Source organism: Accipiter gentilis, chromosome 10 (genome assembly GCF_929443795.1).
Source record: "Accipiter gentilis chromosome 10, bAccGen1.1, whole genome shotgun sequence".
In the NCBI taxonomy this organism is placed as follows: domain Eukaryota; kingdom Metazoa; phylum Chordata; class Aves; order Accipitriformes; family Accipitridae; genus Astur; species Astur gentilis.
The window spans coordinates 39,847,358-39,873,199 of NC_064889.1; the positions used below are offsets into that span (position 1 = coordinate 39,847,358).

General features: G+C 57.9%; 2 protein-coding genes across 10 annotated transcripts in view; one reads left to right on the plus strand and one right to left on the minus strand.

The window, feature by feature from the left end:
• The window catches only part of AATK (apoptosis associated tyrosine kinase), a 28,531-nt gene extending 22,436 nt beyond the window's left edge, over positions 1 to 6,095 (plus strand). The window contains exon 15 of the transcript XR_007507463.1: positions 3 to 6,095. The gene's annotated coding sequence lies outside the window, so the exon portion shown is untranslated. The remainder of the gene's footprint in view (positions 1 to 2) is intronic.
• The window catches only part of BAIAP2 (BAR/IMD domain containing adaptor protein 2), a 48,950-nt gene continuing 24,920 nt past the window's right edge, over positions 1,813 to 25,842 (minus strand). Inside the window, exons 7-16 of one of the 9 annotated variants that reach the window (XM_049812034.1) lie at positions 14,698 to 14,850; positions 12,122 to 12,349; positions 11,240 to 11,441; positions 10,537 to 10,738; positions 10,359 to 10,427; positions 9,936 to 10,098; positions 9,574 to 9,672; positions 8,077 to 8,111; positions 5,422 to 5,469; positions 1,813 to 3,330 (exon numbers count right to left, since the gene is read on the minus strand). In XM_049812034.1, the coding sequence (XP_049667991.1) occupies positions 5,442 to 5,469; positions 8,077 to 8,111; positions 9,574 to 9,672; positions 9,936 to 10,098; positions 10,359 to 10,427; positions 10,537 to 10,738; positions 11,240 to 11,441; positions 12,122 to 12,349; positions 14,698 to 14,850 (1,179 nt within the window). In that variant the 3' untranslated portion in view covers positions 1,813 to 3,330; positions 5,422 to 5,441. Of the gene's footprint in view, positions 5,470 to 6,176; positions 7,452 to 8,076; positions 8,112 to 9,573; positions 9,673 to 9,935; positions 10,099 to 10,358; positions 10,428 to 10,536; positions 10,739 to 11,239; positions 11,442 to 12,121; positions 12,350 to 14,697; positions 14,851 to 25,842 lie in introns of those variants that run through there. The other 8 variants (XM_049812036.1, XM_049812031.1, XM_049812033.1 and 5 more) reach the window with 8 other exon arrangements.

The following is a 25,842-nucleotide window of genomic DNA, read 5'->3' on the forward strand; positions in this document are numbered from 1 at the left end:
AGCTTCCAGAAGGAAATGGAAGTAAGCGGAGCTGAGCGAAACCTTGAAATCAGGGCTGGTTCCTTTGGGGTCTATAGACTAAACCCTGAGGTGAGAAATGAACCCCCCCCCGCCCCACACAACCCCCATCCCGGCCCCCCCACCCCATGTCCCGCAGCCCTGGCGGTCTCCTGCCGCCCCGTGCACATGGGCACACGTACTCACGCGTGGACACACACGCACACATGCATAAACACGCAAACGCACATGCACCCACATGGGGATGAGGCTGGGGCCGGGGGTTTCTGCTCCACACCGGGGCATGGTGCTGTGGGACGAGCCCGTCCCCGGCTTGGCACAGCTCCGGCACTGCTCGGGGTCCAGCCTGGTGCCGGACCCAGGCGTTACCGTACTCGCCCAGCTTTCTCCCACCCTCACGGCCAGGCCCAGCCTGGAGCTGTGTTCCCAGCCGGGGCCCTCTCGGCGGTCCGGAGGCTGTTGTAGGGGGCAAGGGGGCTGTGCCCCCCCACCAGGCAACAGCCAGGGTCCCAAGGGGACCCCAGCTTCAGCCCCAAAATCCAGGGCAGCTTGCCTGCCCCATACCGCCTCCCCCCCACCACCCAGCTGCTGGTTGCTTCTCCCACGGCACCCAGTTGGCAAGTCACTGATGGCAATTATTGCTTTATTTAAATAAGTGTTTTATTTAAGCTCCAGCCTGGCCTGTAACATCCCCCCCCCCACCTCTCTTGCAAGCTCTTTGCTTACGCTTTGCAGCTGGGGGGGGGGGGCAGCCCTCCCCATGGTGGCTAATAGCATGGGGCACAGCACCCATCGGTGCTGGTGGGATGCTGCCTGTGCAGGAGTGGGATGCGCTGGCGGGGGGGGTGGTGGGCTGCCAGGGATGCCCCCACCCTGCTGCCACCCCTGCCCTGTGCCCCCCCACCCGCATTGTGGGGGGCTTGCTCGGCACTGCAAAGGGGGGGGGTTGTTCCTCGACCCCCAGGTGTCCCCCCACTCCTCCCTCGCACCCAGGGCGGTGGGATGCTGGTCCTGGCCCCCCACCCTCATTCCTTCCCCCCCCCAAGCCTCCCCCAGCAGCCCGGGTTTGGTCTATGGCGCCGCAGGTCCCTGCCTCTGGAGGGCAGCATGAGGACAGAGCTGTGTCTTGGATATTTTTTTTAATAGAAAGGCTATTATTACATTGTCTATTTTATCAATACGGGTCATAATTGCTGTATTTTTTATCAGTGCTGATTTCCATACAGCTCCCAGCATGTGTGTCAAATATCATCGGGCCAATAATAAAGTTTTTAAAATATCTTAAGCCGTTTCCTGCCCAGATCATTGCCCGGCACGCAGGCAGCTGCCAGCTCTTGCCCGGTGCGGGCCGGACGCTGTGCATCAGCCCGGGGCTGGGACCAGGGCTGCTCGGGATGGAGACCAGCGATGCTCCGGGGTCAGGCAGATGCCTCCAGCCAAGGAAAACACAGGGGGTGGGAAGGGTGGGGGTGGGGATTTTATTGCTCATAAATTACTTTTTCTCATAAAAAATTATTTCAGGTTACATCTTGCAGGTGCCATCAAGCCAGGAGGTGCAGCGAAGCCTCAGGGGCTGGCTGAAGCCCGGGGTGGCTGCCCCGGGGGGTCCCGGGTGGGCGGCAGCCCCCGGCACAGGGCTGGAAGAGGACAACGCCAGTCCGGTGACCAAGGGGACCCCGGGCTGTGACCCCCCCACACACCCCCCAAACCCTCTCCCCCCCACCACCCTGCACCCCAGCAAAGCCCTTCCCCTCGCCCCTGCCCTGTCTGGCCCCACATCCATCTGCTCCAGCCCTGGGAGAGGAAGAAGCAGCACATGGACCAGAGACCCAGCCAGCCCTTTCGCACAGCCAAAACCCCGGGCGGTGGCAGGAGAAGCCGCTTTTTCCTGTGGCGGAGCCGCAAAAACCATCGGAGGGGACACGGCAGCGATGAGCCATCACATCTGCCTGGGAAAGAGCCCTGCCTGCATGGAAACCCACAGGCAGCGACCCACGCGCCCAGGGCTCTCTGTGCTCGGCAAAGCACCCACTGAACAGGCTGCGGTGCGCTAGTGATTAAAAGTGCAAAATGACAAATACAACGGAAAAGGCAAAAAAAATAAACCTCTGAGGGCGCTGCCCTCCCCACGCTGCCTGGCGCGCAACCGCTCGCCCACGGGAGACATGGTTCCTGCTTGGAAAACCACTTCTCCCTGTTCCCGTAGCAGGGATGCAACCCCCGTGCTGGCTCGGGGCTAGCGGCAGCTGGGAGCTGTGGGAACAGCCCAGGAGCCTGCTTGCTCGTGGGCGCACACCCCAGCAATAAGCTTAGCAAGTGTGTGTGTGTGTATATATATATTTATCTATATCTATCTCTCTCTCTCATGCAGCCCTAGTAATAGAGGAAGAGCAAAGAGCCAAGCAAGAGGTCTGGATGGGAGAGCCTGTCTGAGGGGAGCAGGGTGCCCCTTCAACCGCTGGGCACCCCCAGGCACCTCAAGGCACACTTAAACAGAGCCCTCACCTCCAGAAGTATTTTTTTTTCCTAGCTTATATTTTACAGCAGTACCGTAATACCCTACTATACACAGAGACCTGGCGCTGCAGGAGCTCTGGGAGCGGAGCCGTCCCTGTCCCCGTCCCGGCGGGGTCTGCAGTGCCGGCACCCCGCTGCCAGCATCCCACCGCCTCCCAGCATCCCACCGCCTCCCAGCCCGGGGCAGGCAGCTGGGGTCTTGCAGGGGCCCGGGAGCTGCCTACGGCTCCCACCACCCCTTTGCCTTGCACAGGGGATCCCGGCTACCCTGCCTGTCCCAGGGGTCCCTCCCAGCCAGGCAGTGGGAGAAGCATCTCCCCTCTGCCATCATCGCTCTACCCTGTGCGAGCCCAAAGCACAGCTCGCCGCTGGAGAGCTGTTTTCCAGCCGAGGCCTTTTTCCCAACCACGGCAAGCTGCTGCTAAGCCTAGAAGCAAACCTGGCTATGGGACATGCTGGGAGTGCGTGTGGGGGGGCTGCCATCGTGCTAATTCTGCGCAGTCAAAGGACGGGCTACTCGGCGGCGGTTTAACCCTCTGCCACCGAGAGGAATAAGCTGGGTCTAGAGAAGAGAGAACTAGGGCACTAGCTTTAGCCTTTGGCTTTCGAAGCAGCAGGATTAAATAAACTCTGCCTAAAAATGGAAGTCCTGGAAAGCCGGACATGCAGCGGCGAGGAGGAGGTGGCGAGTGCCGCGCGGCACGGCAGGTGCCAGCGCTGCCGGATCAGCTGATGAGCGGAGCCGAGCGGTCGTTCGTCACCGTTGGCTTCAGCTGGACGTTGGCAAAGGGGTTTCTGCAGAGAAAGAGGAAGGCAGAGTTTAGCAGGAGGGACGGCGGCACCGGGGCCTGTGAGGACGGGGCACCGGCACGGCGAGCGACAATCTGGTGAGACCTCAGAAAGCTTTGGCTGCAGAGCCGAGGTGGCTCCGCTGGCTGCGCTGGGCACGCTTCAAGGCTAAACCCAAGCCCGAGCGGGGCGGTCAGGGAGCCCGGAGCCACCAGCCCCGTCCCCTCCACCCACCCGGGTTCAGCAGGATTTGGGAAGGGGTTAAGCTGGAGCTGCTCTGCCTTGCAGAGCCCTCGCTCATCCACTTCTCTCACAGTTAAAGCAGTGGTGGATGTACGAGATGAGCCGGCAAGGGCTGCTGCATGCTGGATGTTCTCCTACCTTGCTTTTCAGCCAGCCTAAAGCTGGGGCTGCCAAGGGGGGGGGGATGGGGACGGGGGATGGCAGGGCTGGAAAAGCTGCTCCAGCCTGGGCTCGAGCCATTCCGACGTGTGGGAGCACCCCGAGATCACCCGGCTCTGCACCTCGCTGCTATGGGGGAGCAGGGGGTTACAGCTCCTACATCCCATCTGCCAAGGGAAGCACGGGGATACCCGGGCAAGAGCAGAGCTTGCAGCTCCGTGCCGTGCTGGCTTCCTAGAGAAGCCTTTGGATAAGCCAAATGACGGAGAGGCAGAGCGTGGGGAGAGAGGAAGGGCCCACGGATGAGCTGGCTGCGCAGGAGCTCAGCTCCCGGCAAGCCGGCCTCAGCCACCCTGAGGAACGGCAACGTCCCGCAGCCAGAGCCGTGACAGCCGGGCTCAGCCGGGCTTTACCTGCCTGGGGCGTCCCCAGCGCCGTCCCGCTGCCACCGGCACTTGCCGGCTACGGGCAGGAGGTCACCCCCGTGGGGTGCAGGCAGCCACGGGGGTACTGTCAGCTGCCGGCGGTGCACGGCCCCCCTGGGCTGCCCTGAGCCCTTGGGTCTAAACCTGCTGCCCGGCCAGCCCCCAGCCCTCCCCAGGGAGCTGCACAAACCCTCGTCTTTCTGCAACAGAAGCAATGGCCACGTAACCTGCGGCAGCGAGACCCGCTTGGCCCCTGGCACTGCCACGGCCCCGCACGCCGGGTGACACGGCTGGGCCACCGGCAGGTCTTCCTCCAGCGGGGCAGGAGGAAGAGGCTCGGTCCCCTCAGCCCCCCGGGAAGGGCACTCGCTGCCTCCCCCGGCCCCTCTCCCCCGCCATCCCTCACCTCTCCAAGCAGGCTTTTGCTTCCCTCAAAAGATAAATGGCTTTTGCTTAAAAATAGGGTAATTAATTTCCCACCTAATTAATGCAGATTCTTAGATCACTTTTCCCTCCAGGATGCCAAAATAGATTCTCAGGACTGGAGGGAGAGGAAAGGTTGCTTTGATGAGTCACCAGGGCTTATTATTTAACTATTTTTGCTCTGGCAGAGAAGAGCCATTGGGACTGGAGCCCACAGCTCTGGCAGCCGCGGGAAAACCAGCTCACAGATCAAAGAGAAACAGGGAAGGGGCTCTCCTGGGCTCTGCAATACCGGCGAGGGGGGGTCTCTGCTCCTGGGACACCTCCTCCATCCCTGCCCTGGGGCCACAGCTGGGGTCGGGACGAGGAGGCTCCCGAGATGCTTCCCCAGGGCGGTCTACAAGCAAAAGAAGCTGCTCAAAAAACTTGACATTAGTGCAGATCTGCTCTGTCCCACGGGAGAGGGCTGGGGATGGCGATGCAGCGACTAGGCGCTGGTGGGACAGCAGACACCGGAGACCTACAACCAAAGAGACTGGTTATGGGGAGCAGGGCAAGCGGCAGGAGCAGGAGGAGCAGCTCAGCATCCCCGGGGAAAGCGCGGCAGCCCCAGCAGGCTGCTCGGCATGGCGGTGGTGCGAGGAGCCGTGCAGATGCAGAGCGATTACACCGGGAGCTCCCGCCACCGGCACGGGGGACAAGCGGTGACCAAGGGAGGGGACGCGCTCGGCCGGGTGCAGGGGGGAAGCAGAGCGGTGGCACCGTCCCCACGCAGCCCCACGGCTGTCACCCGCTGCCCAGCACCAGCACACCCAGGGCTCGGCCCCCCCCGAGACCGTCAACTTACTAACTACGGGCAGGGGCACCTCAAAACCTGGCCACTTCAACATCGGGGCTGCAAGGGAAAGAGAAGGCAGGTTGGAGGACACCGGGATGCGCTCCGACCCCTTGATGGGAACAGAAGGTGTTGGTTAAGGAGAGGAACCGGGCTACGAGCCAGCGGCCACCCCGGTGCAAGAGCCCACCGAGCCCGCCGGCTGCACCGCACGCAGCGCCTCCGGGCAGAGGAAGCAGGAGGAAAAAAGAAGAAAAAGGAGGAAAAGTTGTGTTTATTGAGTTGCTGGTGCTGCCCGCCGACTCCCTGCGAGGAGGGGAAGGAAGGGCATGGCCAGCCGGGCCGCCGGGAGCCACCTGCGGAGAGGAGAGGCCGGGCACGGTGGGGGCTACGGAAGGGAGGGGGGCGGCTTCCTTCCCCCCCAGCCCCGGCCATCGCCGCTTTCCCACCGCCGCCGGGCCAGGAAAGCGCAGCCGCAGCCTCGGCATGCAGCAAGCAGCAGCAGCATCATCCCCTCAAGACGCACATGGAGGAGGGACCCGGCCCTTAAACAGTTTTAGCTGCTGCCGCTCAGCAAAGCTGTTTAAAGTCTGCAGGGGCTGAGCGCAAGCAGGCAGTACCCAGGGTCTCCCACAGCTACGTAAATGCCAACGGGATGGAGAAGGGAAAAAGAAAAAGAAAAAAGGCATGGCAATGTGCAATGGGCGATGCAGGCGGCGATGGGCAGCACACAGGCACGGCAGTCGAAAAAGACACCGAGGCCCAGCTCAATGCAATAAATAAAACTTTTATTCAAACAATAACTCAGTACAGGGCACATTTCTCTCTGACTTTTAAAAAAGGTTTTTCAGCACTTTACAATCTCCATACAGGCTTTGCTAGGCTGGGTGGTTTTTTTCCCCCTCTACAGTCATTCATTCAGCATGAAATATCCTGGGTTAAAAATCTTTAGCAAAATTAGGACATCAATGCAGGAGGGTCTTGTTACAATATGCCCATAGGCAAGTATATAAAACAAAAACTTTTCTGTGTGTGTGTCTGTATTGCCAGCAATGTCCTAGTAAACAGGCAATGTAAGAGGTTTTAAAAATCACATCAGAAAAAGAAAGCGTGTACAGCTCTGCGGTGGAGACGGCCACGGGCACTGGAAGGGCTACGGCCGGGCTCAGCTGTGGGAGCGGGACCCCGAGCGCCAACCCAACGCCGGGGTGGGAGACCCCCGGGTGCTGCCGAGCCCCCCCGGCACAGCACGGGGGCTGCCTCGCTCAAGCCCGGTTTAGGGACGCGAGCACGTCCTCAGACGGCTCCGCACCAGCCCCCAGCGCTAACGTGAGGTAACAATACCTTGCTACAAAAAATATATATATATATTTATAAAACAACCAGGAGTAACCCTTCCAGGGGGGCTGCTGGCTGCGCCCACAGCCAGCAGGACCCCCAGCCGAGAAGCAGCCCTTTCCCTGGAGCGGGAGCTCTGCGCTATCCGCTTCTCCCAAAGCCACCGCGGCGGGTGGTTGGATGGAAGCGGATCAGGCCGAGGGGGGATGCGCGGGGCTGCTGCCCCCCGCGGGAACGGCATCCCGGGCACGGGCATCCCGGATGCTCGGTAACAGTACGGACACCAGAGACCATGCATATTTTGTTCCAGTCTGGGAGGTTTTGTCCAGGCTCGTGCGAGGCGGCTGGCGTGCAGCCCCAGAGGAGGGATAGTGCATCGCTAACATTCACACAGGAGTACAAAAACTAGGTCCCACTAAAGTGTAAACTGCATCCAGGCTGCTTCAAAGCGAGCACAGACCGATCGGCAGTTTCTGCTCTGAAAAGGCTTCAGAAACAAGGGCACTGTGAACACCAGGGAGGGGTGGAGAAGCACCATGGTTTCCTTGAAGATCACAAGAGTTTAAAATCCAAAAGAAGTAGAGAAAGAGAAACGAAGGGGAAAGAAAAAAAGGGGAGAAAGAAGCAGAAAGCTCTTCCAAGCAGCAAGGGGCCGCCGCTAGCCAAGGTGTCCTCACACCGTTGATACCAAACTGCCACTGCCGCTGCGGAACAAAGCACAGGAGACTGCCAGAGTGGCCGGGATCGCCGGCGCGCGCCGCGAGGCAGCCCCGTGCCCAGGAGCCCAGCTCCCCGGCGCGGTGCCACGGGGACCGGCAGCAGCACCCCCGCCGCGGTGAGCTTGACCCCCGGCCCGTCACCGCTTTGCTCGCAGCCCGTGCCTGCGGGTTTGGGGTTTAAACCCAAAAGCAAGATGGGGCAAGCTCCAAGGCAGAGGCAACGGGGACGGAGGAGCTGCTGGGTTGGAGAAGGTGCCGGGGAAAAGACCCCGAGAGCGCGCGCTCTCCGTGGCCTCGCTATCCGGGCGCAAGCCCCAGAGAGGAGGCTGGGGAGACGCGACTCTTTCTGGAAAAGCGCAAGGGGTGCGAGGTCGGGGACGGCAGGGGCTGGCCCTGGGACCCGTCCTCCCCAGGAGACGCTGGGTCCCTCCGCGCTGAGAGACGAGACCCGCACCGCGTCCCCTCCGCCACACGACCCCGTCCCAGCCGCCGCCTGTCCCCCGGGGAGCCCACGCAGGGACCCCCACGGGGACACGGCACCACGGCTTCGCCCAGAGCCAACACCAACAGTTCGCTTTCAGGTAACGCAACAGGAAGGTTCAAGTCTTACCTGCTGACGGACCTCGTCCCGTAGTCATCGAGACCCTGCGGAGAGGAGGGAAGGAAGCACGGTGAGGGGTGGGGGACGTGGGCTGTGCCCGTTCAGGTGCCGCTGGAGGGTCACACGAACAGACCAAAGTGCATCGGGACCGAGAGCCAATGCATTTGGAGAAGAAAAGGAATTATGGAGATGATTTGAAATGGGGTTTAGACAGCAGGGAGTACAGCTGCACCGCTTTCTTCGGAGCAGGACTTTATCTGGCAAGACGAGGGAAAGCAAGAGCCGGGAAAGCCCCGGTCTGCTCTGCCCAGCCCCGCTGTGGTACAGAGCTCCGGCTGCTTTCGAGATGCAAGACTCGAAAAAGGATCAAACAAGTCTGAGACACATCAGTGAAATGTTCTGTGGAAAGAGGTGTTTGTCTGTGTTAACTCCCACCAGAAACCCACAGGGTTTTGGACCATTTTCTCCTTCAGCCGGCACTGAACGGCCTTTACAGTGGGGAAGGACTGCACTGGTCCAAGGAGCAGATGGGGACCAGGCTGAGAGGACACCCCCCAAGGACACTGCTCCCTGGGTGAGGACCTGCCCTGGGATACGGCCACAGAGCAGCTCTGCTCTTCATGGCAAACACAGGACCGCTCCAGGAAGGACTGGGAGCTGCTGGTCTCCGAGCTGGCCGTGCACCAGGGATCAGAGACCCAAGTTCCCACCATCCGAGGAACGCTCCCAATCACAAAACCCCAAATCTAGCAGCAAACCCTGCTGGGAAAACCCAGCAAACAGCAAGTGGGGCCACACTTGCCCATCCTCTGCAGAGAGGACCAGACCCCGGCTGGAGCTGCCGCCTCTCTGGAGCACCCTGCCAAAGGGTCGGGTGCTGCGTGGCCACCTCTCCCCCTCCTCATCCTCTCCCCATCCGCCAGCATGTGCGAAGAGCTCCAGGGAAGCCAATGTGGCTCATCCCATCATGCTCGTTCTGCCAGGCAAGCCCTGCTACACCAGCAGCTCCTGGGTTAAACTGAAGTCATCCACACATGCATCCTCCCCAATTTGTTAACTGAGAAGCCCTGAGCTTGTTTTGGACAACTGCCCGAGCCCTGGCCGGGGTCTGCCCCAGCCTCGCACGCTCACTCCAGCGTCCTCACGGGACCGTCACCGGCTTGAATTGGCATGTGCCAGAGAAAACGCTTCCAGCTGCCTGTGAACAGCCTGTTTCTGGTGGGAGGCTCCCATAAAGTTGGCAAGTGTTGTCCTTTGGGGGTTTACGGTGCCATTTTGTGCCACTCGCTCCCCGTGCCTTGCCCGTTCCGTGCAGGCGAGCCAAACCGGCCCATCCTCCCTGTCCGCTGCTCTCCTCTCCCACTGCCTCCCTGCATCCCCGTCCCTTCTCCCCGGGAGAGACGCTCAGCAGGAGATGGGTTCTCGGACAAGGCACACGGGTCACCAGGCAAAAGCGGCCAACTACCCGTAAATCCCAAGGGAAACATTGCGTGCATTCCGACTTACAGCTGTCGACCTAGTGTAAGGCTTGTAGTGAGCGGAGGGTGGTTGGCAGAGGCCACTGGAATAGTCTTTAATTGCACAACCATAGGGCATTAGGTAGTCCTACAAACAACGAACACAAGTTGGAGAGCAGTCCTCCTGTACCCACACACCATCTACAGCACGCCAAGACTGAGAAGACGCTTTTAACACATTTCACCCTTCTGCTTTAAAACCACAGGTGGGACGGAGATGGCGCAGATACCCAGGCCACCACACGCAGGGCTCCAGCAGGGACTAACGCCCAGGGCTTTTGCTCAAGCATCTCCCATTCATAAAAAGCCCTCCCTAAAGTGGGAGAAGCCCCCGCTGCCCCGTAGGCTCACCTGGGAGAAGGCAGGTACGGCCACGCTGTACGGCCTCTGCTTGAAGGTGTTGACGCCTTGCGCCGGGAAGGCTTGGGAGGCCATGCCGTAGTCGGGCGGCGGGATGGCGATGTCGTCTTTGTCCAGCAGGTTGCCGGTGCTGCTGCTCTTCCCTTGCTGCAGGCTGGGTGGGGGGACCCGAAGCAGAGGCATCAGCACCAGCCCACCCCAGGCGGAGATGCCCAGGCTGCCCATCCACCCGCGGCAGGGGACACCGTGGCCAAAGCCCCCATGAGCCAGCGACCACCCGCCTGTGATGGGAGTTATTCCTAACGGCATGTGTCATGTCCAGGGGAAGCAGAGTATTCCCATCCCAAGCCCACAAACCTGCCCTAGGAGGGGTGCAGGGACCCACCCGGCACGGCACCCACGCGATGCTCCTACCTTGCGTGGACCCGCTCGCTGCCATCGCTGTCGAGGACCCGCGTGTAAGAGAAAGGAAACCAGCCCCTCCTGAAAGGCAAAGGCAGGGGATGAAGCCAAACCCACACTTATTTGTGGAGGATGCAGAAGAGGCTGCGCCCGGGGTGCAGCAGTTCACGGGGACAGCCACGGCACTCACATTTTTGTTTTCTCGCTCTCTCCGTAATGCCAGCCGTCCCTGGCCTCCGGCACCAGCAGCGTGATGAGGTCACCCTCCTTGAAGCTCAGGAGGGTGCTGTTATCTCCGGCAGCGTGAGAGAAAATGGCCTGCACCCTCGTCCTGCCGTTCCTCTCGAGCCCTGCGGCCATGGAGCTGGAGCGCGGCAGCGTCTTGTTTTCGGCTGGTGGGAGACAGAGGCCAACGAGTGCCCCGAGTCCTTCACCCCGCGGCCAAACCCAAGCACAAGTAGGGACAGGTCCCTAACCTTGCTTATTTTACCCCAGGTACCAATAAAACCTCCAGTGTTCGACCCCCATCTTCCCTCTTACTGAGCAGGATCCCAGGCAGGATCTGCCACTCTTGGCATCGCCCACCAGCCGTGGCAAAGGGAGCAGCCTCCCTGCATGAGATTCCTCAATATTTTCCCCCTGGAAATGCTGTCCGTTGGCTGAAACCCACCCAGCCAAAAGCCCATGGCAGAACCCAGCTCCGCTCGTTTCCCAACGCCAGATCCAGAAGCACGAGCGGCACTTGACGCCAGAGGAACGCTGCCGGTCACTGCCCTGCCACCACCAGCATCCCCGGTGACCGTGCTCACCGCGGCTGCGAACCCCCCGGCACAGCCAGCCCCACGGCACCCCGGCAGCCCCCCCAGCAGAGGAGGGGGAGGACGAAGCCTCACCTGATGCGTAGCTGTTTTTCGGTGGCACGTTTTTGCGAACTGGGAGTGTATTGGAGTAAGAGTCACTCAGCTGCTTCTGAGGCTGGGGAGGAGATAAAGATTTGGGCTGTGCTGGCTTCATCTCAGACCAGTGGTTGTACCCGTCACTGTCTGGGCCTGAGACTCCGTTCATCACCGGCATGGCCTCCTGTGCCGACATGCGCTATGGAGAGAGGAGAGGAGGGGGGGAAGACGGGGAACGTCTTCATTAGGGCATCCCAGCACAGCTCCCGCAGCGGGATGCAGCTCCAGGGAAGGTGGTTCACAGCAGACCAGAGCTTCAGCCTGATGGGTTTAGTTCCCGACCTGAGACAAACTGCTCTGGGGGGAGCAGCGGGGTCACCTCTATGGTATTTTACTGCACTACGCTGCCTTGCACCTGATAAATCCCTCCTGAGCAGTACTGCTCGGCTCAGACCCCCACATCACAGCAAAGACCCTTTTCTGAAGGGTCTTTCATCCCACAGGTCGCCCCAAGCACCTTCTCCTGCAGTTACTGGGGTACCTTGGTTCAGCCCCACAGCTCTGGGACCAGCCCGGCCAGGCGAGTCCAGCTTGTGGGTTCCCCAAACCCCCATCCTGGGAGGCCCTGCAGCCCCTGCCCCTCTGGAGTTCAGCAATCCCAGGTGGGATGGGATGGGACAGGCTGCCCATTCCCACATCAGCCATGCCGTACTCCTTCCCGCATCCCAGGGTGGTGTGTGCACGGAGCTGCCCACCCCTGCGCATCAATGACAGTCCACCAAAAGGCAACTTGCTGAGGACAACGGTGACACCGGCCCGGGCTCGTCCCTCCAGCTTTGCTCAGAAGGGCAGGACAATTTCCACCACAGAGATACTTACTCCTACAAAAGGTGCCAGCTCCGGGGGGACAGGGAGAGGTTTGGCACCAGGGATGGGGTCAGAGATGATGAGGTTGGATTTGGATGTAGACAGAGGGCTGGGCATAATGGTGCCATTGCTGCTGGCAGCCATCTGCTGCATGAGCTGTATAGCGCGGTCCGGGATCTTGTTGGGATCCGAGCAGGACTGCTGCCACAGCGGCAGCTTCTGCGTCAGCATCTCCTTCCCCTGCAACAGAGAAAAACGAGGCGTGAGGGCACAGGGGTGCAGGAAAACCACCCAGCTCTGCACCCCTCCCTGGGCAGCACTGCATGGATCCAGAGCTGGCCTGATCCTGGCCACAAGATCAATCGACTCCCCTGTGCATGGCACAGACGAGATAAAACACAGGGACTTAACACTTCCAGGCTCTGACAGCAGCTGAGCCAGGAAGGTGTCATGAAAAATGGAAAGGAGGGAAGGAAAAGGTAATTCATCTCCCCAGCTTATTCTGATATCCTGTGCGGGGCAGCTCCAGGAGCAGAGGGGCTGTAGGAAGCTGGGCAGGGTGCTGGGCTCCTTGGGGAACAGCACCGCTCGACCAAGCGGAAAAATAAAACCTGACCAAAGGCTTGGCAGGGCACAGCCTGTACTCTGTGCTGTCACCCAGGTCCTGAGGGATCAGCTTCTTGTTTAGGGCTGCTCAGCACCGATAGCCTCTGGCCCCACCGCCCTGCAGCTAAACCCCACTGGTTCCCTGCCCGTGGACAGGACCTGTAGCCATCCACTGCGGTGCTCCAAGCCAAGGAGGAAAAATAATAATAATAATAATAAAAAGATGAAGCTAAACTTGCCCTTATTCACCTAACACACCCATGCCGTGTGAGCGAGCATCTCATTGTGTGACTCTGAGGCAGATGTCCCAAACCACCCCAGGGTCGTTCCTCAGCCAAGCACCACGCAGACCCCCAGGCACCTGCCTAAACACCTCCCCGAGAAACACGCCATGAAGAGAAGTGGAGAAGAAGCTCCGGTAACCCCGACGGCCAGCTCACCCACCGGCTCACCCCACAGCAGAGGGTGACCCAACACCTCTGCGCAGCTTTGCGTCCGGTCTCATCTGGAGATGACTTGGTCCCCATGTATCAAAAAACCCCTCTAAAGCCAATTTCAAAGTCCCAGAATGTTTCCCCACTATTGGCCACTGGTTCCAGCTGAGGCGCAGCCTCGCCACCCAGACTTCGGCTGCCGCCGGCATCCTCCGGGAGCTGTAGGCAGCAGCAGGACAGCGTTTTTAGCCAGCAAGGCCCACGCCGGCTGCCAGGCTGGTGCGGGGCCGGGCACCCGCATCACACATACGCCCACCGCGCTCTGGATGAGCCACCTGCAGAGTCCCTCTTGCAGCATCACCCTCCATGTGCTGCTGCTGCAAGAAGTTTTTGGTTTCACCATGCCGCAGCCATGCTGCGGGTGCTGGCACCCTCATGCCTGCTGATCTACTCCCCCCCCTCCCAATCCCTGGGGAGGATTTTTTTCCCTCCTGTACTACAGGAGGAGTTTGCATATGCCAAGCATCGATCCGGTCTGCAGCACAGCACGAGGACAGAGCTGACTAATCCAAACTCCTTCTCCGGCTCCCCGGTGCCAAGCGCGGTAGTGACAGATGGGTGCTGTGAGCGACGGGGGGCGGCGATGGGGAACAACCAGAACAGGAGCAAAAGGCTGCGGGAGCAGCACCAGCGTTCCCAGCCCTCATCCGGATGGATTCCGCTCTGGACCAGCGCAGGGGGCTGCTGCTCCCCAGGCTGGCAGGCAGCAGCTCCAGCCCCCAGCCCAGGCAATGTGGGCTGCCTGGGAATGGGCAAGACGGGGTTTGGAGCAGCAATTTAATCTCTGGTTTAATCCCTGCCCTTGCTAAGGTCAGGGGGTAAGGCGAGGGTCAGAGTGAGCTCTGCCAGGCAGGCAGCGCTGCTCTGACTCCGAGCAGGAATATCGCTGCTTTGCATTTCTTCTGCTTTTGCAAATCACGAGCTGATGCATGAGGAACCTGACAAACCTCTGCTGGGGCAGAGCTCTCAGACCTCGGCGACCACGACATGCAGGAGAGGTGAACTCAGCCCCATCCATCTACCAGGAACTCTCCTGCGCAGGTGAAGTCGCACCACGGAGGGGCTGGCACCGCCAGACAGCAGGATGCGCCGCCAGGCTCTGCCGTCACCACCGTCACGTTGGCACTCGAGCAAACCACAGTCGGTCCCGTCCACCTCGCGGAGCCAGAAGCTGCTTTGAAATGCAGACCAGCACCCACGGGAGACGTGGCCCCTCATCAGACGAAGGGCAGCTCGGGGAGCAGCCCTGCCTCTCCCAGCCTGGGAGCACATGCATCTCCCAGGGCATCTTGTCTGTGGGTCACCCTCCTGCCTCTCTCCCTTGAGTCGCAGGGGCTGCACCAGCTCCAGCTGTCAGGATAACAGCCTGTTCCATAGGCAACGGCTCACGACAGGAGTATCCCCCCAGTGACGGGGTAGCCGGGACCTGCAGCCCAGCAGCCGCGGGAACGCGGCAGCAGAACGGCAGCTCCGGCAGGGCCGACTCACCTTGGCATGGTAGGTGATAGCACTCTTCGCTACGGCACACTGTTTCTCTACCAAGAAGCAGAACCGTCTCCTCTCTTCCGTGAGAGCTGTCTTATAGCCATCCGAGACGTAGTTTTCCAGTTCGCCTTGCTTGTTGCTGATGGCTTCGATGTACTAGAACAGAAAGAGGAACTGCCTTCACCTCTTTGCCCACCGAGCCCCTGCCCCTCGGCGTGCTGCAGGATCCTCCGGAGAGGGATCAGCGATGCGGCCACGGGGCTGGCGAGGGCGGCCAGCAGGCAGGGTGCCCGCAGGGTCTGTCGCCCCCCAGGACACGCACACGTGTGCCTGTGCAGCCCCTCCAACCCACCCTTACTCATTGAACGCCCCCTGCCACGCAGAGGCGCTGACTCAGCATGTGGGCCGGGAGCCGCGCGGGCGGCGGGACGAGCTGTACCGCGTGCTGCCGCCCTCTCACCAAACGGGCGCCCGAGCCGCGCCGAGGCAATCGCACCGGCAGAGGCCGAGGAGGGTCGCCCCGATCGCCCAGGGCTCGCAGGGACGGGCAGGGCCACGCTGCTGAGAGCCGGCGAGCCGCAGCAGGGACAGCACGTGAACCCCTCCAACACGCACAACCATCAGCAACGCTAAAACTACCGGCTTTCGGTTTGCGTTTGCCACTCAGCCGCGCGGTGAGCGGTGCAGGGGACACAGGGACGGTGCCAGGGCAGGGCAGCGTTGCCCGCTGGCACAGCACTCCCTGCCCTGCCGCAAGCAGAAAGGGGACTGTCGACACAGCCGTTCCTTGACGCCGCACGCCGGGGCTGCACAGATGCCGGGGACCCTGCCAGCGCCGGGCAGAGATGCCGCAGACGCAGCAGCGGGAGGCTCCTCCGCTGGCACAGGCTCCTGCTCTACCTACGTGACTTCTGCCAGCACGGCTGTGCCACGCGGGGCTTTGCCGGCGCCGTACAGGGCATGGAAGCGGCACACGGGGCTGGGCTGGGGTAATTCGGCCGCTCAGGCTGATGCCTGCGACGTGATCGTGACATGCAGGAGGGCTCGAGAGCAACGCCTGGGACCGCGGGGCTGCGGATCGGCCACACCATCGGCATCCCTGAGCACAGAGGGCATGAGATGTCCCCCAGCTCCCTGACCCGGCCGCTTTCTCCTCCCTCAATCCTCTTGGGATGCCCCCAGATCCTCCGCAAGGAGTTTCCACCCTCGGTGTGGCACTGGGAGAGCAGCCACCAAGCCTCTAAGGAGCATCTCTCTTGCCCATCCCTGTCCTGCCCTGCAACAGCTCCTTGGCACTGGCTCTTCCCTGGCACGGCAGCACCGCACTGAAGAGCCGCAACCAACCGTGCAGCCCAGGCGCTGCTAAACCTGTTTCAGAAAGTCTGAGCTTCCCTGAGAAAGGAATTAAACTGGAAATTCAGGGCCCAAAGCAGCTTTACTTCTTTCTTCATGTTTAACAGTTATTTTTAGCATGCTACAATATTTATTAGCAGACGCATAAAACGGAACAAACCTCAACAAAAGCAGCGAGATTAGGCGACGTCCCAGACTTCAAAGGGGGCTCATTTCAGAGCTGGAGCTCCTACTGCTGTCACCCTGCTCAGAGCACCCTCCCTCAAGAGCAAACCCTGCGCAGAGCTCACGCCGGACCCAGCAGGTTTTCGGTCTCCCCACATACACCAACACAGGTGGGGGAAAGGGGGTCGGCGAGAAATAAACAAAAACCCAGTTTGCAACCATCAACACTGCTTCAAGAAGAATTTCCCCTCCCCCCCGCAAATGAGAAAATCCAGTGCAAACATCCGCATTTAGGAATAGAAATAAATGAAGGTAACTGAGCTGATGCCACTGGGCACAGAAGCAGAAATAAAGTCGGTATTTGCATCACCCCCAAGCGAAGCTGCAGGGAGAGCTGAGCCAGATGGGGGCTGGCAGGGATATAGGGGAGGGCATCAGGAAAGCCGGCAGGCAGCGGGGCTGCGCCGGCAGCAGGCACAGAGGTGCCGGGGCCGGCATGGCACAGGGAAGAGGCGGCAGCAGCCCCGGGCACGTGCCGGCAGGCGGGAGCAGGCGGCCGTGGGAGGACGCGCTCGGCGTGAGCGGGGAAAGCATCGCTCCCCGGAGTGGGCTTGGGACAGAGACGCTGCCGGCAGCACGCCGCCTCCTCCCGGGTATTATTAGCCCCGGGAACAGCAAAGGGACAGAGCCCAGAGGCATCAGCCTGGCAACGAGGATGGGGAGCCAGGAGGGAAAGATGACCCAGCACCAGCCCGGAGAGCCCCCAGCTCCCCCAAGGGCCGGTGCCCCGACCCCTCCATCGCAGCCCTGCTATGCCCGGGACAGACCGAGCCGCACTGTCTCCACAGCTCTGCGCTACAGGCAGCTCCCAAAAAAGTTTCCTTCCCTTCTCTCCCGAGGGAAGCGGCAGGACGATGCTCCCTCTCCTGCAGAACCCCGTTTCTGGAAGGAAGCACAACCATGAGAGCACCTGAAATAGCAGGAGTGCAGGAACAAACGCGGCCCCCAACACCCTAAACTCATCCTGCTTAATTTACTAACTGGGCCATCAAGAGCGAGAAGGTGAGGAGTGAAATGAGTCCACCGCCAGCTAATTTAGTTCAGTAGCACAAGGACCATCCCACCGCGATTCAGGTTTCCCCAGGTCAGACGCAGCCATGCCCCAGGTACGGCGGGGCGGGGGGGCAAGGCTCAGCTCCAGTCCCATAAACACCATACACCGCAACACGGGAAATTCTTCCTTACCTTAGCAATGTTAGATTTTTAGTTTCAATCATGATTTAAAGACGCAAGTTAAAGCCTTATTTACATCTCTGATTTCAATCTTGTTTTGCAAGTATACTTTTAATTGTTTGCTAAAGAAAGGCTGGTCTTAATGGCTGCAGCCAGTTAGAACATGTCGATTTGCAAGCAGAGAGCCTATGCTCTAAATTTAGTATTCTCAGCGCTTTATATACTTTATGTAAATATGCTTGATGTGCCATTGATTTATTCAGAGCCTTGATTTTTACACGTTATTACATTACAAAATGGCGAGCAACACTTCTTGTTCACTAGATAGCTTTCATTTTGGATTTGCTCAAAATGACAATGGGCTTTCAAACGATGCCTGGAAAGACAATTTAAATGAAAACCTTGTTAAATATGCCAGATGCACAGGAAAAAAAGTAACACGCAAAGCACAATGCAAGATCTCACTACTGTACGCCAAGGAGAAGCACTGCCTTTAATCAGCGAGCGGCGCTTTACCTGCAGCCAGGTGCCCGTCAGCACCATCGGGCTCACGGCCGCAGGTCACATCTCCTTTCCCTGGGGATGGGGGGGGGGATCCTGCAGCCATCCTGCAATTTGAACCCCAGCCAAATGCATTTCTCAGCTTGGCACGACCTGACAACCGGCGTAAGGGCCAGGGGACGGTGCGTGCCCGCCGGCCTCGGCACGCTCGGTCTCCGTGGCTCGGCAGCATCCCCGCCAAGACCTCATTGACAAGCGCGTACCGCTCGAGTGCTGCATTTTAAATTCAGACCTCGATTTAGGTTGTCGGCTTCAAATTCAGATTTTAAGCATTGTCTAAATAAAATTCCCAGTTTCAAGGAGGGAACAAAACCCCTTCATTTGTGATCTGAGCGCCCGAGGAGGCAGGGAGCCGTCCAGGGCGGCGCTCACGGTGGTCACGGCCGTGCCAAAAGCCAGAGCACATGCCAGAGCCACCCAACAGCTCCAGAAACCTTTTCTGGGTTTCTAGGTTGGAGAGGCCTCAAATAACTCCCCCGTTCCTCCCCCCGCCTCCCGAATGCATCCACTTCAATTCACCGGGAGCCGCTGACCTAATTAGCAATGTCAGCACGCGGCGGCGCTGGGCACAGCCGGGCAAAAGGTTTGGTTTAAGATGCTGTCACGGCTCGGGAGCGGGAGCCAGAGGAGTGGGGGCTCCCGCCTGGTCCAGGGAAGCAGCAATCCTGGGAAGGGGGGGCCGGTCCCGGCTGCAGAGGTGGTGGTGGCTCAGCCAGGGGCCTGCCGGTTCAACCTGTCCCGGCTTCCCGATTCCCAGGGGAGACGAGCGATGCTGGAGCAAAGCTTGGCAATCTCCATTCAGAAGCCAGACCAAGTTACCCCGACGGGTCAGACAGTAAATTAGGAACAATAAAACATGAAAGAGGAAACAAGATGCTGAGAAGTCCCTGGCTCAAACAGCTGCTGTCATCCCCAGCACAGAAAAGCCAGGGCACACAAAGGCCCTGCTGCTTACGCTGACATCTTCCCAATGCCACTCCAAAGCTGACAGCTAGAGGTGTGTGAAGATGAAAAAGCAACCGAGAAATGTCAAGACCCGAGTTCTTTTCAAGCGCATGCTGCCATCAGTGTAGTTAGCGCAGGTGAAACAGCAACATCAATACCGAACTTCAGTCAAGCCTTTAATAACCACGCATCCTTACTGGAAAAAAATTAGTTCAAACCGTTCTATCCAAGCAAAGAACGTGCAAACCAGTTCAGGAATATGAGCCAAGGGCAATGCTAATCACCACCACGCTGAGCACGACTGCAGAAATCATCGTTACAGATCTTTATCTGCGATCAGATGCGTCTGCTGCTGCCAGTAACAGGCTGAGCAAAGGACCGGCCACAGGGACAAGAGGGAACCAACAGCAGGCAGAAGGCAGCAAGGCTGCTTTTCAGGGGTCACCAGCTAACCACAGTGGGCACAGCAAGGAGTTTTGAGACCAGAAAGCCAGTGACACTGCAGAGGAGCATGCAGCGGACATGATTGTAACCAGCACCAGGAAAGATGCCGAGCAGGGAGGGGACCGTGCCTCCGTGCTGGCTCCAAGCACCGGGCTCTCATCCCAGGGAGGGACAGGTCAGGACCAGCGGCAGAGAGCAGTGGGGAAAAGAGAGGGGAAGGGAGAGAGCTCTGCAAGCTGTGCTGGACCAATGCGGCAGGCTGAAATACCTGGAAGGAGTAAAGACCAAGAGAAGGAAGGATTTATTTAGGGAACCGCAAGGGAGAATAATTAGAAAGTAATGGGATAAAATAAGAAAGAAGTTAGGCTGATTAACAGAGGAAGAGCATCTAAGCTGTTGAATAGTCTCAAGGAGAAAGAGCTGAAACCCTACCACGGCATATAGCTAAACTGAGGAAAACAAGAAGCCTGGGGATCCTGAGCCCCGACAGCTCCTGGGGAAGGAGACAGCTTTTCCTCATTCCCAGGATTTGCTCCTTGTGTGGAAACCGGTGGACCCTGGAGCAGCCTCGGGGGAGATGCCGTCCCCTCCCGGCGCCCCCCAGCCTCCACCATCGCCCAAGTGTGTTACAGATGGAGAGGGAGGGAGGTCGGTTTGTTTAGCCAGACAGAGCGATGCCGTCTTCAAGCCCTGGGGTATCAGCAGCTCTTCCCAGCAGAGCATGGTCAGGAAGGAGACTGGAGCTCGGAAACAAGCCTAAGGTGACCTAACCTCTCTTGTAGTAAGGCAAATAAATCAACAGCTCAAACCCTCTCCTGCAGCAGAGAACGCCCATATGCAGGTCACCATGGGAGCCAAAACGCATTGCAGTGCCTTTTGCAAGGACAAAGCACCCCCGCAGAGCCGGGGGACCCCACGTTGCCACAGCCGTCCACTGTTGGATGGTGGGACAGCCGCCCTGCTCCAAGGATGCCGGTCTCCCCTTCCTCCCCCAAGAAGGGCTGTCTCCCCTCGTTACATTGCCTGCCTCACACATCTGTTCATCGGGGCATCAGCCTCATCCTTTCACTGCTCCTATAAAGCACCATCCACGCACGCATGTGATGTTACATAAAATTTACAGAGAGCAAAACAGCAGGCAAGTGCTTTCTCCAGCCAGCTGTGCAAGGGTTTTGTGATTAGCTGTTTAAAACGTTCCCCTAATACAGGGACACCCCAGATCAATGGCTCTACGCACAAGGTTTGGTACCAAAACACTCATCATCAGATATGGCCCTGACCTGTGCTGGCACAGGAACCAAGGGACCAGCTTTCCAGCAGAGGCATTTGAGGTATCTCAGCCCAGAGGAAAAGAAGTTTAAGACTTCATTTTGCATATTTGTAGCAGCTGCTTACAGATTTGTAGAGCCGGTTTCAGGAAACCACGGTTTGTGCCAGAGCCTGCAGCTCACCCGGGGTGGGAGGGATGCCGCCAGCCAGCCACGGCAGCTGAGCAAACCCACCCGGCCGCAGCCACCAGAAAGAGCAGACGGAGACTTTCCTCCTCTCGGTGCTGCCTCTTTCAAAAGCACTCACAGACCACAAAGTCTGAAAAAGCCACTTCAGCGTATGGCTCTTGTGGCACCGTGTCTGGAGAGAAGAGGTCCAGTGCCTTGCCAGAGCAAGGTGTGCTGAAACCCCACCAGCAGCCAAAGCCTCCCCAGACATGCGGCGCTATGCCCAGTGTAAGAGGGGCCAATGCCACCAACACGTGAGTTCACGGCTGATTACAGAGTAAACAGAGGCAAAAAATACCACAAGGGATGAGCTCTTCAATAAGGTCCCAAGACACAAGCAGGTAATGCCGCCGAGCTACGCGAACGCTCAGGTTGGTAATTCCCGAGCGGGGATCCCTCTCGGTCCCGACCTGGCCATGGCGAGAAGGACACTGAGACGCTGCCCACGACCAGAGCAGCTCAGCCCCCGGCCTCATGCATCTCCTACCAAGTGTTTCACAACCACTTCCCCTCCCTGCACCCGCTGACTGTATTTTCTGGGTTTGGACACACACCCTAACTCAGCTTAAAGCACGATAAAACCTGGAGAGAGTTACCTGGAACCACCGAGCTTTTACATAATTCTTCCCTATTTGACTTTTACATAAGCCCTTGTAACCTGATTTGTGCAAACTCCTTATCAGTTAGAGCTTCTTGACCTATACCTAAAATTATTTCTCCTGATGGGAATATCAAAATGAGGTTTCAATTACAAAAGTTTATAAACCCCCCGGGTTATTTGGCACAGTGGTATTTAATGCTTAAAATATTCCCCTAGGAGCAGGTGTAGGTGCAGACAGAAGACACATCTGGGCAGGAGCTGAGCTCGGCCTCCACAGCCCAGTGCGCCCGGCTCAGTAAAGCCCTGGTTTTGCAGGGGCTGGGACGAGCAGGGAGCTCCCTCTGCCCCTCTGGAGTTACTGGTGTGGCTGCTCGCCGGCACGGCCGCGCTGAAAGCCCTTTTGCCCGGGTCAGGCACAGCCTCTCACTGCAAACAGCCGGCTTCAGCTTCGCTATTTAGGATGAATTACAGTCAGCTTCGTCTCAGCCCAATGGAGAAATCCAATTGTTCGTAGTGCTAATAAGATTTGATAAATAGTTTGAACCAACGTAACTTCATTGTTGAGCTGCTGATTCAATCAAGGTCCTAAACCCATCGTGACCTTGATTTCATAGCTTGATCATAACCAGTGTTTAATGAAATTACAGCAGTTTAGCTTCCTTGGTGATTGTTTAATCTTAATATTGTTTTCATTCTTCTTCATAAAAGACGTGAAGTGAATGGAATTGGTTTATTCTCCTGGTTTTCAGCACAGGTAAAAAAAATCTCAGTAACTACATAACTAAGATGAGACATTTGAGGTAGTTAGCTGTCTCAGCTTTCATTCCTCGTGTATAACAAAAGGTCTGGACTGATTCATAAGGAATAAAAAGCCTGGCTTTACTGCGACATTCAGCAGTAACAACCCACAACCACAGCATCTCCCTTGACCATGACAGACAAAGCTTTGGAGGTGGAAAATCACTCCTGCAGCCTAATTACACTTTGAGCTGCTTTTAAGCTACGCAAGTTGTCTTTACTGCAAACCACAAGGTGTTTCAAATCCTCAACCATTTTAATTCTGTGATGCCTGTCCTCATCTATTAAACTCCACAAAACAAGCAGAAGAGACAGTGGCCAGATGATGTGGGACTTGCAGACAACCCTGGATCAGCTCTCTCCATGCAACAAGTGGCTGACACAGCTCAGGAGACGCCTCCCTGCAAAGCGTCCATGAACATCGCACCGCTGCCTTATCCCGAGCAGAACTCCTCAAGCCCCATGTGCCCAAAGCTACTGCTCACCAGCCACAAGATCATCAGCTATGTGCAGTGCCTGCTGAATATCAGCATTTATTTCTGCTTTAGGAAGGGGGAAAATCTGAACTGAAGAGTCACAGGTGAGATGTTTGGGCTGTTTTACCGGGCTTTCTGATCAATCTAGCAGAGGATGGAGCCTGAGCCATGCTGGTACCCTGGCCCAGGTGAGGGCTGTCCTCTGCCACCCAGCAAACCAGAGCCCAAACAGCCCCAAATCTCCTCTCATCTCGGCAGAACAAGACGATGTTACAGAAACCACATCCTGAAGCTCGCCGAAGGAGGACAGCACTGCCTCTCCCACCGCACTCGTCTCGCCCACCCATCTCACTTGCAGCCGATGACAAGATGTGGTCACTCCACATGTGTTGAAAAGGCAGAAAGGAGCAGTTTTGCTTCCCATAGCATTAAATATGAAGAGAGATGATGACAGAGCATCAGACTCCCGGCTGCCGACGGCTACAGTAGCTTAAGTGGATGAGTCTTCAAAAGAAGAGCAAGATGTTATTGCTTTATTGAAGGAGATGACTGATGCAGCTACCAGGACGTTTCCATCAACAGCAGCTTCTCCCATTATGAGGGAAGTAATCTGCAACAGCCCATTAGAAGAGCTCCATCCAGCTGTTGTCTGATCCGTCTGCGGTCCCCAGGCACCAGCCTAATGAAGTCTTCAGCTTCCCCCCAGCATCACGAGGTACCTTCAGCAGCCTCCTCGGAGGTCACTGGGGGTTTTACAAGCCGGCCGCAGGGGTGGCTCTGGGCCAGCTAAACAAACCAAACTGCATGCAGCAGCTCCCCAGGGAAAACTGCGTGGTTCTCCATTTTAAACCAGTTTAGAAAGTTTTTTTTTTGTGGAGCAAAGGCCCACGGTGCGACACCAGCAGCTCTGCTGATGCTCCTGGTTCACTAAGCCTGGCTTCACTAAGCCCCACACAAGGCTCAGGCTGGTACCAACACTTGCATAGCTCTAGGCTGGACCCACCCTTGCAGCAATCCCCCTGCCCTCTGACGCCCAGGCAATGGTAAAAAGAGCATCAAAGTTGGCCCAAAATACCCTCTGTTTCTGTTGAAAGGGAATACCAGGACCAAAGCCAACAGAGAACAGAGGGAAAACTGCCCTCTTGGCTGAATTCAGCCATTTAACTCCATATTTTGATCTAGGGGGAAAAAAAAGAAGTAAGCAGTTGAGCAGTCTCATAGCTCTTTAAGCTCAAAAGCCATCATAAGGCTTTTTCAGAGATAAGCGCTTCCTAAATACTTACTGCTGAAAGATTAAGAGAATGAAAGCCTGATCCTGTTTCCCTGCCCAAAGCGGCCGCGCTAACAGGACTACCCCATCGCCGCCACATCACAGCAGGAGGATCAAACCATCGCTCTCTCCCAGCTATATAAACCGATCACCGGGCTGGATTTTCTCCTCCTCCGACTCTGGGTGTGGGATGGAGATCCCTGCATGGCAGCAGCCCGGGGGGGGTTAGGCAGGAGAGGGCTGGCTCTGGCACCAATTTCGCCCTGTTGTCCCTATCAGCAGCTTTTGCAGGTGGGGGATAACAAAGCAGGTTTAATCCCCGAGTTTCCCCACGCCGAGCCTCGTTGCCTAACAGGGTTTTTCTTGCTCAGCAGGAATTTCAGAGCAAGGGCTTGCGGAGATGCCACCGCTCAGAAGTGGTTTAGGCTGCTCAGCTCTCAAGAACGCGCCAGACCCGGCCTCAACGGGCAGGACACCCGACTGGGGCTGCATCGACACCTTCCAGCGACGCTCCGGCCAGCCGTGCCTCCTGCAAGCAGCTCAGCACGGTCTAGGGAGATGGGGGCTGCAAACGAGCACGAGCTCAGGGCATCGCACTCCGGCTCAGCATGGGAGCTGCACGCCAAGCCGGGGTGGATGACTACGGGTACGTTTTTCTCTTTCAGTGCTTATTCTGATTCATGCCACCGAGAGAATGACTGATTTCCCAAATTTTAGTGCAATTAAGAATGTCACTTCCCCAGCACAACCTTCACGGTAACGATCTGCCGATTACTTTAAATGCCACCCCGTACACAGCCCTGGGGAGTGAAGTGCCACCGACATTTGGATCCCCTTCAGCAGACACGGATCATTTTGACACGTTACCAGCCCATGGTATCCAAAGTAACAGATCCTGGTCCCAACATTATGCATACTCTCATGCCTCAGAAACAAGACTAGGTAATTTCTGGCTTCAAGGGTCATCTTCCCCTTTTCAAGGTACTACCCAAAGTACTACTAGTGCTGCAATCATTCAACAGCCTTAACTCGAGTAGCAGCAGGTTACCATTGCCTTAACTCAGGCAGAGCATTAACTCGAGTAGCAGCATGAGGACCTTCAGGCAGAGCAGATTTGCAGGTAGGTGCATCAATTATTCGTTAAAGTTTGCCATGTTCAGCCATGGTCCAGGCAAAACTCGAACCAAAGGTTGCAGACTTCAGAAGACACAAAACTCCTGCTGCGAACGCATCGGTAACAGTGTGCCACAGCCCGCCGGCACGTCCTGCTCACGGTCCCGGCTCAGCCGGCACCAGCCAGGGATGCTCCCTGGATGCTCTTCAGTGAAATTGTGACCCCAACTCCCTCCCTGTAGGCAATCCCAACACCTCAGCCTCCGACACGTGCCCACCCTGCAGCACAAACCATCCAGGTGGGTGCCATGAGGGACCCCAGCCCCGCGCAGCCAGGACCCGATTAGCAAACGGCGCGTGGTCGGCGAGGGAGCCCACACCGCGATCACACCACGGTGATTCACCGCAGCCGCCCCCGGCCCGCGCCGCCGCCCCAGCAGGCTGGGGGAAGGGGCACCCCGGCAGCAGGCACAGAAAATATTTAAGCAAAACACCATGCAGGGGAAGATGGATCTGGGCACAACAGAAGTTAATGATCTTTTTGGGTTCATTCATTAAGCAAAAAAAAAAAAAAAAAAAAAAATAAAAAGCACCAGGAGCAGGGGACTGAGCGGGGTTAGTCACCACCACACCTCCCGGCACAACATCTGCCGTAAGCAGAGCTCACAGCCTCCCCCTCTGCGCCGTCCTCCC